The sequence below is a fragment of the Filicampus tigris genome, chromosome 19, assembly GCF_054856515.1.
Source record: "Filicampus tigris isolate MCC_2025a chromosome 19, RoL_Ftig_1.0, whole genome shotgun sequence".
Classification (NCBI taxonomy): domain Eukaryota; kingdom Metazoa; phylum Chordata; class Actinopteri; order Syngnathiformes; family Syngnathidae; genus Filicampus; species Filicampus tigris.
In genome coordinates, this window is record NC_141235.1 from 1,418,512 (window position 1) to 1,432,536 (window position 14,025).

The 14,025-nt window shown below is 40.3% G+C and overlaps 1 protein-coding gene across 3 annotated transcripts in view; it reads left to right on the plus strand.

The window, feature by feature from the left end:
* Positions 1 to 14,025, plus strand: part of vti1a (vesicle transport through interaction with t-SNAREs 1A) — a 95,693-nt gene that overhangs the window by 15,353 nt on the left and 66,315 nt on the right. For 2 of the 3 annotated variants that reach the window (XM_086017109.1, XM_086017106.1), the window contains exons 4-5: positions 3,742 to 3,819; positions 9,388 to 9,408. In XM_086017109.1, the coding sequence (XP_085873235.1) occupies positions 3,742 to 3,819; positions 9,388 to 9,408 (99 nt within the window). The remainder of the gene's footprint in view (positions 1 to 3,741; positions 3,820 to 9,387; positions 9,409 to 14,025) is intronic. The other variant, XM_086017108.1, reaches the window with a different exon arrangement.

Here is a 14,025-nt window from a genome sequence, read left to right on the forward strand (position 1 = left end):
AATTTTGAACAGAGACACATGGGGTGTGCACACATGTGCAACCACGTTATCTAAGCTTTTGATTTTGAATTTCATTCTCAAAAATGTATAAAGAGGTCACATTAATGGTAGAACAGGTTTTGAAATGACTTCTCTTGGCCTTAACCCCAAATAAAGTTCAGCTGTTCTCAAATGCTTTGCCTGACATTTCGTTAGCCTAATAGCTTAATTGCAAAAACACAACAAATTCAATCAGAATTTGCACAAACAAATCAAAAAAACAAATTTTAGCAAGCACAAAAATATGTTATTGTTTTATTATATTTTTCTTGATATTATGAGATGCTATTGGAGTAAAAATGTTCTTTCCAATGGAGTCATAGGTCACATTCATGGTGGACAAAGTTGTGTTATTTTACATCATAAAAACCTTGCAATGCTACAAGGGTGTGTATACTTTTTCGATGCTCTCTTCGTAATAAATTCCCAGATTTCCTAACCCGGAAATACACATTTGTCTGCTTATTATCAAATGTGTCAGCGTATTAACGAGCAAACGGCGGCACACCTTATTGATGTTTGCCATGAGATGGCAAGGTGCTAATCATCGAGGGACGGCTTGTTTTCCAGGGGGGGAATCGGAAAAACCCGCCGCGCTCGCGAGTGTACGCGGGGGAAACGGCGGCGGCGCTTTCATTGCGCTGACATTTTCCCGCCCTTTTATACCTTTTTTGCCTTTGTGCGCTGTCGCATTGCGGAAGTGCTTGACACGCAAACAGCTATTTAGAAACACCTCCCGTCGCCGTTTGTTGTTTTTGAAGACATTCGAATCAATGGCGTTCGCAACGCTTCCTCGTCTCAATTACGGCTGCAAGTCGGCGCTCCCCCTAAGTTGCACTCAGGCTCTTTATCATGAATCTCCACTTAAATGCAATACGTGGGTGTTTTTTTTTTTTTGTGGTTTTGTTTTGTTTTTGGGTCTCTGTTTCATTATTCGCCTGCAAAATCGGGAATGCTTTTGCGAACTCACGCCGTTAATGCTTATTGTCGTTTCTGTGTGAAATTGGGCGCAGTGGCCACTTAATTAGACATACAGTGGGTATAAAAAGTCTACACACCCTGTTCAAATGGCAGCTTTTGGGGATTCAGAAATAAAAAACCTGAGCTGAAGATAGACAGATGTGGTTGCACAAGTGGGCACAACCTCTTAAAACGCGGATGTGGCGCTGTTCAAAAGTCATCAGACATCAAGTGTTTCAAATAAATAAGCATCATATTTTTCAGAGGAATCAAAAATGTCAAACTTTTTCTGTGAGATTTGTATCACCTTTGCCTAAAACAATATCTAGAAAATATTAAGGATCCCCCCCCCCAAAAAAATCAGACTTTTTGCTCAGAAAATGTATAGCTTTTTATCTAGAAAATATATAGATTTTTTTAAATTCCCAAATATAGTTGTTTTGGGGGAAATAAATTCCCTCTAAGAAATATAAACTTCAAATGGCAAAATCAAAAAATATAAAAATATTTGTGAAAATATATTTAAAAACAAAATCCATACAAATATAGTTTAAAAATATCTATGAATATAGAAATTTTCCTAAAAAATATACAACTTTATATTCACCTTTTTAAAAAAATCTATAATGTGACTTTTTGAAGAAGCATATTATATCATTAAGCGATTAAAACATTTCTATGCCTACTCCTATGCAATATATTTTTTCTTAACATTGCCCAATGTTTTTCTCATTAAAATCACATATCTTGAAAATATAATTTCCTTGAAAATATTTTTTTCTCAAAACGCAAACAGAAATAAAAACTCTCTTACACAATTTTTTCCCTGAAAAAGTGACAACTTATTCGAATGATGTCTGACCAATAATATCGTAACTTTTTTTGGCCCCAGATTTCAGACTTTCATTCTGTAAAATATCGCACTTGATTGAATACCTAGCTTCTGTATGAAGCACTACATGAATATGATTTGTTGTTATGCGGCAAGTCAAATCCTGCTCATTCTTTAGTTCATTTCAAATGAAAGTAAATGCGACCAAATGGCTTTGTATGAAAGAAGTTGTACTGTCACAATCTTTGTCTTTGATTTGTATTTTTTTTTTTTTTTTTCTTTGGGGTCCCATCTTGCAAAACAGCAGTGAGGCAGAGCACGGTGGGCTGGGGCGGGGTGCGGGTGGGGTTGGGGGGGGTGGTGGGTTGTTGGCTGTTGTTGGTGCAAGCGAATGCGGCTGAGTAAACACTTTAGCGCGCGTGCTGTCTGTCGCCGCACGCTCAGTTTAAGAGGGCACGCCAACACGTTGTTTTTTCCACGGGCCGCCCGTCTGTAAACAAGCGCTACATCGCCAGCCCACTCCTGCAGCCGCTTGTGAAGTGGGTGTCTTATTTTTGTCTGCCCCCCAAAACCACACACACGCACTCACACGTTTTGGACGTGGCATTCCCTGTTTTTGTGGAGATTGTGTGTGTGTGTGTGTGTGTGTGTGTGTGTGTGTGTGTGTGTAGCGAGCAAGGCAACCCCACGCCAGTGGCTGATGAATTATTCCCTGTCTGAGTCCCAGCATTGGCGCTATCACAGAGGCTGCCAGTGCACTGGGATGACAGCGGTGACAGCCCCCCCTCTGCCTCCAGTGCCCCCCTCCCAAGAAAAGATTTAGTGCTGACAAGTGCTACTTCCTCATAATACCCCCCCCCCCAACCTCCCAAACGCCTCCACCCCGTCCCACTGACTCTTCATGCTCACATGATTTGATTTGATTCATGCGGGCACCACCCCTGTGGCACAAGTTTACCTAGCGCACTACAACAGCCTTGCCCTCCCCCTCATCCCCCCAGCCAAGCAAGGACCACTTCCGTACTACAATATATTCTTATTTGAACCCGCATGTTATGTTTTACCTCATGTTTCGGGGTCAGCGTGGCTTGCTGTATATTTAATGTCATTAAAGAACACATTTCCTCTTCCTTTAGCCCCTTGGCAATATGTTAAATGAATAATAATAACAAATATAAAAGAAATCAAGGCCCTCCTAACACAAAACAAAAAAATATATATTAATTTTTTTTATTTTTATTTTTTTTTTACAGTTTTGCATTTTGAACTTCTTTTCAGGCCGAGTCCATATATGAAATATTCCATGTAAATTGAACAGTCTTAGTCATTAAAAGAAGAAAACAAAAAGGCCCTCCCAATTTTTTCTTAAAAAAAATCCATAGGTTTATTCTTCAAATGGGTCATATGTTTCGATATCCATAATAAAAAGAGGAAAACAATAAGGCCATCCACTTTATTTATTTATTTTTGAATAGGTGATTGTGACTCACTGCATTTTTTTTATGTGTTTACATTATTGTAATAATTGTCATTAAAGTATCCAATATACCACATAAATTAAACTGAATTATGCTGAAGAAAATAACAAAGTCAACCATGCTTTGAAAAGTGCTGCTGTTTTGGTTAGCTAAACCGTCTTTCAACTTCAGACCGTCTCGGCTGCCCCATTGGAGATTTTCATTTATTTATTTTTTATCAGTCCTGCATTTTTTTTTTTTTTGTGCCTCCCGTTTGTCACTCGTTTCCATTAGGGGGCCCTCGTGCTTCAGGAATGCCGGTTCTTTTTCTTGTTCTTCTTCTCAATACACAAAACAACAGCACTAAGCTATATTTCTCTCCTGTCTTTCTCCTTTTTGCCACCCTCCCCTCTTCTGCCCCCCCCCCCCTTCTTTTTCACTCCCTCCTGGCAGAAAAGGTCACGTATCGCCTACAGTGACGAGGTGCGCAACGAGCTCCTGGGGGACGACGCCAGCTCCTCGGAGAGCCAGGTGAGCCGCTAATCAGCCCCGGCCCGACTGGCCACCGACCGGTGTGGGAGGCCGACATTGAGGCCTTGGGGTTGTCGGGGTGGGGAGGGGGGGGGGGGGGGGCGCTTTCGGGGTGGGCTCCCCTCAACCTCGCTAGATCTGAGGACGACGCCGGCGTATTGTCACCAAGTCATGCGGAAGCAACACTGTTTAATGCAAAGCTGGGCCGACGCGGGGCATGGGACCGGCCAGATTGCCGGCACCCACGCACACGCGCACACACATACACGCGCGCGTATGCACGTACGAACGTATACACAATGCAAAGCAGCAGCAGTTCAATAACAAACCGCAGTCGCATCGCAGCTGGGTGCCGCCCCATAATAGGCCCTGAAGCACAAAATGGTCAAATCTGCTTCTTTGCACATCTGTCAATTGGAAAAAAAATAATCACCAAATAGTGAGTTAAAAGTGAAAAACAGATTGCTAAGTTTACTCTTCAGAGCATTCCAATATAATAAAAAAATGTTACGTTTCAGCATTAAATGATTTTGAAATAATCGATTCTCACCTTCCCCCTGCCCGACTTTAAAGTGCAAAATGTCTTTTTATCTTTGTCTTTTGACTTATTCAATTGTGACAAAAGCGCATGCCAAAAACTCGCACAAAAAGGTGAATAACTGCTTGTTCCCTTGGCACAATCTGTTCAAAACAATCACCTCTCACTAATCCAAAGTTTACTCATCAAACTACAATATTAACAGAATTTATTTCCCTGTCTTTAAAGTGTAAAATAGGTCAACTTATGATCTCAAAATCAAAATATTTTGTTATAGTTGGACAGCACCGATAAAAACGCATGTTTATTGAAAGTCTGGAAAATTACAGGGGTAGTTGTGGACTGTCCAACTCTTGTTTTCCTCCTTGGCCTAGTTTTCATTTGAACTCCTGTTCAAAGTGAGTTTTTATCAAGGAAAAATAATTACATTCGGTTATGAAAATTAGTGCTGCTGAAAATGATGAGAAATAGAGTAATAATAAGCTAGTTTTGTATGAACTGCACAACATTTGTTTTCTTAGTTGGCCAAGTTATGCATTTCAAATCTTATTTTTTTTAAATGATGAAAATCATCATTTTAACACTATAGAATATGACTGGCTCGTAGGGAACACGCACACACACGTTCAAGTGCGAACATAACATCTTTTGACTTCTTATTAGATGGTGACACATGCACAACAAAACCCTCACACAAAATGTGGCACCTCATTCATTCATTAATTTCATTAAAAAAAAAGGATTTTCCTGAAATATCGAACATTTCATGCCCAAGTAAAATATTCATTCACAGCGTTTTTTTGTTTTTTTTGGCAGTCTTTAAAGTGCAAAATATCTCTGTGTCTCGTGTTCTTTTACCAAAGTTGTTTTGCATGCATTTTTAATGATATAGAAAGCCACACCGCTGACAGGCACACGCACACACACACACACACACACACACGCTACAACTTGGACCACACAGCTTTTGACTCATAGATTGCAACAATTCAAAATGCAAAATTGTATGAGCCTAAAATAAATGAGATTATATTTAGAAGTCAAATATGGCGCTTTTCTTTTTTCTTAACATCTCCTTATTACCATTTCAATGATCATTCACCATCTTCCAAACATATGTGCATGCGGTGCGTGTGTGCGGCGAAACAGGCTGCGTAATTGATATGCATATTTGCCTGCAAATTAGCGAGACACAAAAGTGACGCGCGCAAGTGGGAAAGGAGATCCGCTGTCACCAAATGTCACGTTTGAGACGCTGACGGCCGCCGATCAAGGAGAAAACAAGAAACAAAAAAGAAGTCTCGTTTCGAATACAATTCATCTTTTTTTTTTTTTTTTTAAATAGCTTTTCACACACAGATTGGGGAAATTTAGAGTTGATGACAAAGTGATCAGTTTCAGATTTTTTATTTTGAGCATTTATTTACAGAAAATGAAAAATGGTCAAAATACCCTAAAAGATCCAATTCGTTATTGGTCTCTATTTATTTATTTGTTTGTTTGTCCAGAGTTGCCTATTACTCTACTTAAAGATCATAAAAGCAATTTGGAAAGAAAGTTTCCCAATGAATTTTGAATTTGTTGGAATACATTTCAATGAGAGATGTTATAGATTATTTAAAAAAGGGTGGTAAAATAAATGCTTTATCAAATGCAATTTATTTGAAAAACAAAACATTTCCAACTTTACATTGTAATTTTCAAATCCACTGCTGTAATTTTTTATTTTGAAATATGTATTATATGATCAATTATAGACTTGCTCGATAACAACAGGAATAATGCAATAAGTTGTCTGTGGTAATTTTTGTCCTGATATGTCATGTGTATCTCAAGCAGGGTTTTAAAAATGATTTTTTTCCCCCCCAAAAATCTTTGCGGAAAAAAAAAACCTCACAGAATTACTTTTTTTCAATAGGAGTGTGACAATAAACATCAGAGTTAATTAAAACCTGGAAAAAATACAGTTAAAATAATCCAGTTTTGAGTTGTCCTCTTTGGCCTAATTCTGCCTTTCAAATTGTGTTCCAAATGTTATTTTTTTAAATGTTTTTTATTTGGACAACAACCTAAACTCTTTGAAGGATAAGAATGGCTTCTTCTGTTTTTTATTTTTTTGTGTGTGTTTTTTTTTTTAATACAATAATTTAAATTAATGTATTATCTAATTAATTTGACATGCCACATGTATCTCAAGTGAGTTTTTTTTCATGTTTTTTATTATTATTTATTTATCATTATTTATTTTTAAAAGTGTTTTATACCCCCTCCCAAAACAAATTGTGAAAAAGAAAAAAACAGCTCATATTTATTTTGTTTTATTCGACAGCAGCAGGAAAAGTGAACGTTACATAAAAACATGAAAAATACATAACACGGTGCACCCAGTTGGAACAAGCTAGTGTTGCATGGAAGGTATGACTCTGTTTTCCTTGTTGGCCTCATTTGGATATTAAATGCCTGTTCCAATAAATCACAGAGTTCTCACAGCTTCATTTCAATTTACATCTGAAAAAAGAAAAAAAAAAATCGATTAACAACAAAAACAGTAGCACGATAATTTGTCCATAATAGATTATACATATCCTCAGGTGAGTCTTCATGAAAAAGAAACTAAACAATTGTAATTAATATATTATATATTGGTTTTATTATTATTATTATTATTATTATTTTTACAAGCAATAATCATGAAAAATACAGTGGAGTACATAGAGTAATTGTAAACCAATTTTTAATGGACTGTACGACTCCTCCTTGGCCTGGAATTGCATTTGAAATCTTGTTCCAATAATTGTCGTGTTCTCTCAACTAGAGTAGTTAAAAAAGAAAATCTTCATCTAAGGAGATGACGGCGATAGGAGGGAGAGAAGGGGAGCAGAAGTTGAGGGCAAAGAGGGGTCAATTAAATTGCCGGCCATTTGTAAAACGGGGGCCCGGATGATGTGGCGTAGGCCCTCGCCGTTGCTGCCGCCGCCGCCGCCGATCATTACGGCTGACAAATGGGCTGGTTACAAGGCCAAAGGATTTCCAGCTTAAGGAAATAGGCCACCGTCCCAACTTGCGATAATGGCTAAAGGACAATTTAATAGAGTCGTACATTTCTTCGTTATCTGTACGCCGGCAGAGGCGGAATTGGCGCTATCACGTGCTCGGCACATTTTTTTGCCCTCCCCGTCTTTCTTTCTTTTTCTTTTTTTTTCTTCTCCCACACGCACACATAAACGACACGCCGAATAGTTTCGATTTCAGTGGCGGCAGAAGGCTTGGCCACGAGAGATTGCGCCGGTTTCAGCCGGCACCGACCAGATTTTTCCTGAGCTACAAAGGAAGCGCATTACCACTTGTGTCGAATTCCGGATTCGGGTAGGGGGTGGCGGGGAGGGAAAAAAAAAAAAGAAAAATCTTTTGTTTGGGAAGAAAAATGCTGATTATCATAACAGAAAAATTGCAGCAGTGCAATTTTGAATGCTGGCTGGTTGGTTGGCACCAAAAAACACAAGACGAAAACGGCATAATTACGACATTGACGGCGTTCCACAATGCGAGCGGCGTCGTTGGCCGCGCTAAAGACGCCGTCGGGCGAAGGGAAATCAAGCTAAAAAAAAACAAAAAAAAAACCAGAACACATCTCAAGCAGGCTTTTGTGCGGGTCCTCCCGTGAGGATTTGCAATCGGTCAGGCGGCACAAATGAGCCTAGAAGAAGTTTTGTTTGGCGGGCCATTGAGCGATGGTAGGATCTGCTACTCTTTCCAATAAGCCCCCCACCACATCACCCCCCCGCCTTAGTGTCCTTTTAAACTTTGCCCTTTTAAATAAACCAATCTTGCCATGTGCTTGGAATGAAGGAACATCTTGTTAGCGGCGACCGGCCGGCTCTTTCGGAAGGCGCACTTTTAGAATTATTTACCTTGCGTCGCTCAATTGAGTTTCTGTTTCTCTCCATAGAACAAGTGGAAGAGAAAAAAAAATAGCTTTTACTAAAAATCGTGAACCATTCTGATTTTTTTTTTATTGATTTGCATGTAGCAGTGAGCCGTTATAAAATTTTTATCCTAAACACTAACATATATACTTGTTTTGTGTCAGTTATTCACAATTTTTTCTTTAAAAAAATAATATTTCATGGTCCTTCCCCCACAAATGTTTAAAGTTGCATATGCTAATAGTTTAAAACTTAATTTAAAATTAATCTACGAAAAATTATAATCCCACAAAACTGTATGTATTGGTACTGTAGTGCGTTAATTGTTTATCGTTATTGTGATCTATTGTGCAGCACTAGTTTCAACCTCATCTTGCATTACCCTTAAATATAAATGGCAAAAAAAAAAAAAAACAACTTCGACAATGCTGGGAATTAGAGTAGACTTTTAGTTGGAACTTGTACAAACGTGCAATTACGGAAATCAATCTCTTGAGTAATCAGAGTCACATTGAACAACGTTAGCAGCACATTTCTGCGGAAGTTTGCCTCTGCAGCGAAAATGGTTTGCTTTTAAATAGAGCACTTCACTTTTTGCCCCGTGAAATTCATTTTTGATCGACTTCAGTTTCAGTGTGGCTTTTATCAGAAATGTGCCTGACTAATTCCCGTTGCGCCAATGCCATGAAACTCAACTACGCCAAATCCCATTGCAGAGAATTTCCCCAACTGACAGCTGAGAAATGCTAAAGTCCATGTTTTGACACGTTCTGAACAGAAAGTCAGCGCACTCGCAACATCCTTCCCCATGACTTTGCGGCTAATGCTAGCTGATGGTGCCAGGCGGCGCTCTCCACGTCCTTGCCATTGTTGAATGTGACAGTGCGACGACTTGATCTTTGTTTGTTCACCAAAAAGTCAGCGCTCGGCTGCGTTTAGCGCGTTTGTCTGCTGATTTCCGAGTGCGCGGCGTGCAAACAGAAAAATCGTCAAGGTTAATTTGCGCGCGCTGCCGCGTGACGGATCCCTCTTCCTGGAAATGTTTCCTCTCTCATTTTCTTCTCCGCTCTCTCTCCATCTCTTTGCCTGGCTCTCGTGATGCAGTTGATAAAGTTACGCGAAGAGGTAAGTGCTTCTCTGACTATTTAAATTGCTTTTTTTTTTTGCCCCCACCGTCCTTCCACTGAAATTTCCATTTGCCCTCCTCGTCTGTTGCGCAGAAAATTAAATCGGGCTCATTTGGACACACTTTGGTCTAAAGCGCTTAAAGGCCAAGTCAAAGATAATGAATTCACGAAAATGCCAGCTTCTCGAGTTGTTCTTTCTCTTCAATGTAAGACAGTGAAGAGGTTTGCCCTTTTTCAAGCACTGAGTCCACAACTTTTTTTGCTCTTGTTTTTAACGATATCAACAGATTCCCTATGAACTGCATTTTCCATTCCAGGTAGTCATACTGTATCGTGAGAGCTTGGTATACGAGTCGTAGTTTTGCCATACTGTACATCTCAGTGGCGATATTTTATCTTTGAGCTAAAACAACAACAGGTCACATATTAACATCTATGCTGTAACGTGTGAACCAAGAAAACGATCCATCATGACGATAGTTCGTCCCACACTTACTAGCGATACTTTACCATTCCAGATGAAGATCTGCCACGATAACACCATTTTATCCTGACCCTAGTATCAGTACTGATCGTACCGTGAGAGCTCAAGATTAGAAGTATCAATTTTGTACTATTCCAGATACATTTGGATATTGCCATTTTGTTCCACTTGTAATATCCTGACTGAACCATGACAACTAACATTGTGATAAATCGCCGTGTTGACGTTTTGTCTCACGATATAACAATATGTTGTGATGCCTGGATTTCACTCTATTGGTATTTTGCCCCGTGCCCGCAAACTAGTACCCCAAACTCGAATCCTGAACCGGAGAACTTGAAGTCAGACGTGCTTAGCGCCGTGCGATAGCATGCATCGTTAATGTCAATATTTAGTCTTGGTTTATTTTGCCAAACTCCGTTCAGGTCCTGCGAGGCACGACTGTTGCTTTTATTCGCAGGTGCTGCAGCGCGCCACCTTTAAACGTTCCAGCTGCTTTTTCTCTCTCTCTCTCCCCAATCTGTGGAGTTGCGCTCCTTTTCAAAGCGATTCATAATTTAAGAGCGCCAACCCAACAGGCCCAGATGCTGTGTTCTCGTGTGTTTTTTTCAAATTTAGTTGTCCTCGAGTTTGCCTGTCTTCCTCCCACACTTTTGTTAATTTCCTCCTCGCCTCGGGGTCAGGAGACACCTCGCGTTTACCTCACCTGTCGACTCCCCTTTTCCAAAGGCTTCGTCGGCGTAATCGGCCTCGATCGGGTGCCCCCTTTTCACCGCCAGTCTTCAAAGGCTGGCACAGCTTATACGCACTTAAGCTTGGCTTTAAAGAAAGAGGGGGAAAAAAAACTATACTTTTTTTTCTTCACCCATCTCTCTTCAACTGCAAAACATGTTTAAATATTTAGCAGCCATATTCACAGCTGTTTGACACTTGTAATTCCTCGTCTTACAAGTCCCAAACAAACGGCGCGGAAGATCACACAGTCAGTCTGAATCACAGCTGTCATCATTATTCACTTTGACTCACCCCCTCCTTCTCCGCCCCTTATTGAAATAATAAGGAAATCATCTGAACTTTCGAAAATGGTGATAGAAACCGCCCGTGTTTGATATTGGAAGAAAAAAAAAAAAAAACGAGGCAGGAGTGCGAAAAAGAAGAGGGGAGAGAGGGATTTCTTTTGAGCTCCAGCTGCATTGTTCCGGGGCATCCTCTTAATAACTTACAACTGAGGAGCGCTTCACCACGCACACACACGCACAGAAACAACAACAACACAATTTTCGTGCCTCCTCAGAAGAAATTGTAGGTGTCAGATGAAAAAAGGATGCGCAGATGGAAGGAGTTTGCACTCGTATTTACACAACATTTATCCTGTAATGCGTTGAAATGCTGGGCGTGAGGTCATTTCACTCTGTCCCGTACATTTGGATTGAAAGACATTTTTTTTGTTAATTACAATTACAAAAATTTGAATTGCAATGGTTTAGTTTCTTTTTTGAAACCACATGGGTCAGCCTTGACTTTGGACCGCGTAATGTTAGCACAAGCTGGCAGACAAAAGCATGCGACAATTTCTCCCACCCGTATCATCGCATTTCCATGAGAGATAGTAGCATTCGTCTCGCCAACACAATGATAAATCACAATATCAACACTGTCCAACCGCAATTATCATTACAGCACTGTGACAGTTAACAATATCAAATATTGTGTTATTACTATCTTGTCCCACCACCGGTCTCGATGCTGTACCACAACAGCTAAAGAAACGATACGTCGTGATATTGAAATGTTGTGGATACTGTACGTAGGAGCTGGTGAGAGGTCAAAATATCGATGTTTTGTTCTACCTCTAGTATTAATACTGTACTGTGCAGTCCTAACAATACACTGCATTGCGATAGTGACATTAAGTCCCAATCCTGATGATCAATACTCTACCGTAAGAGGTAACAGTCCAGTATATAGATATCAATATTTTGTCTCACTCAAGTATCAGTACACCTACTGCTTGAGATCTAATGCAATACAATATACTGATATCATTTTTTTTTTGTCCCAGCTCTAATATTGATATTGTGCCGTAAGAGATTACAATCAGATATATTGATATCTATATTTTATTGATACTGTACCATAAGGGATAATGGTCCAGTATATTGGGATCAATATTTTGTGCCGCTGCAAGCGTCATTACTGTATCCTAAGTGATAACAATCCAATTGTCATACCCTTAGTATCGATTCTGTGCTGTAAGTGATAAGAGTCCAATATTTTGATACCAATATTTGGACCTCCCTGTAGTATCTACAGTGGTACCTCTACTTACGAAATTAATTGGTTCTGGAAGAAATTTCTTAAGTAGAACATTTTGTAAGTAGAGACGTGTTTTCCATGTAAGCGCCCTAATCCGTTCCAAGCCCCCCAATATTCATCCCCCCAAATGTTTTATAAAGCATAAAAATGCATCAAAACATGTAACAAATACAAACATGTTACAATTAGATTGTTGCACAATACCTGGGAGTTCTGCATAATGTAAAAAACAAAAAATAGAGTAAAGTACATTACGGTCATATTCTTTGGCGAGATCAACCAAACGCATCCTCCTTTCTATTATCCCTTTTTTTGTTTGTATGGACCAAAAAAACGATTTTCTTCTTTTTTTTTTTCCTCGTTTCTAATTCACTATCTACTATCTAAACTATCGGAGCACCTCATGGGGGCGAATGACGAGGACGCTGCATAGACATATCTATCTACCTGTCTATGTACACACATAGACACATACGGTAGAGGTCCCTCTTAGCCAATGGGATGCCAAAAAGATGCTAGGCTAGCCAATGGCAGAGCAGCTATGAGTATGTTGCGTTCAGGAAACTCCGGAGCGGCGAGTAGCTGCCCATACTGTATTTTTACCTTTCGTATCTAGAAATTTCTTTCATAACAAGAGGCGATATTTGCCTGTTGAGGCCGTTTCGTAACTTGAAAATTTCGTATGAAGAGACGTTCGTAAATAGAGGTACCACTGTATACTGTACCGTGAGAGATAACCATATACGGCTAGTATATTTGTTGCTATTTTGTTCAACCCCCTCTTATCAGTACTTTTGAATATCTCCTTGAAGGATTAAAATGAGTATATTTCATAGAAAAATGAATTCATTTGCACGCTAATGATGCCATACATCAACTTTAGAAGCATATTTTGTAAGACAGTTCTGGTAAAATTCAACATTATAGAGTGGCAAGGACTTCTTACTGTTTTGCCTTAAGTGTGTTTTTAAAAAAAAAAAATTTAAAGTATTTTTTTCCCAGTGGGCCTGTGTCACTATTAGGAGCGTCACAGCGTGTCATTATTGCATTCTTAGCGGCTGAACCCTCACCCTTTTGCCTCGGGTTCTTTTGCCGTCTAACTCGGGGCACATTATTCTTAATGATCACACACACACACACACACACACATCCTACACTGCCACCTTCAGCACTACCTCCCCCACTCCTCCCGCCCCACCCACCCCCGGCCCAGAACGAAGGAAGAGAAGCAAGAGCGATTCAGGGGGAGAAGGCTTTGAAGTGGCTTCCCATCGCAGCGAGTCTGCCGGCCGTCTCTCCCCGAGACGTGTCACCTTTTGCCAAGAGGGAATAGAAAAATCACGTTTCCAATGGTAATGATAACATACTAATCACTTGGGCTTCTTTGAAGAAGCCGGGGGAGTGCGGCACTCTGTCAGTGTGCCCGTGCGCGGCGCGCACTGCAGCCACGGTCGAGGTGTGTTGGCTTCAACATCTCGCGTCAATACGCCGCCGCCGCCGCCTCAGCTCTTCCGTGGGGGCTCATTATATAGCCCAAACGCAGGGCTGTCGCCATCCGCCAAAGCTGCGCCACCGCCTCCCACTTCCACGCCAAAAAACAACTCACTTCCTGCCGCGTGCTCCCCTCCACACATCTTTAGCCTGCCCTTGCTTTTACCTACGCAAAAAAAGCAACTCTGGTATTTGAAATGACATCTGGTAGAAGGCAAGGGAAGGCCGGAGTTCTCTAAATAGAACGCTACCTTGATTTACAAGATTAATTCCATTGCTAACTGAGCTAGATATTGATATTTTGCCCTCCCCCTAGTATCGATA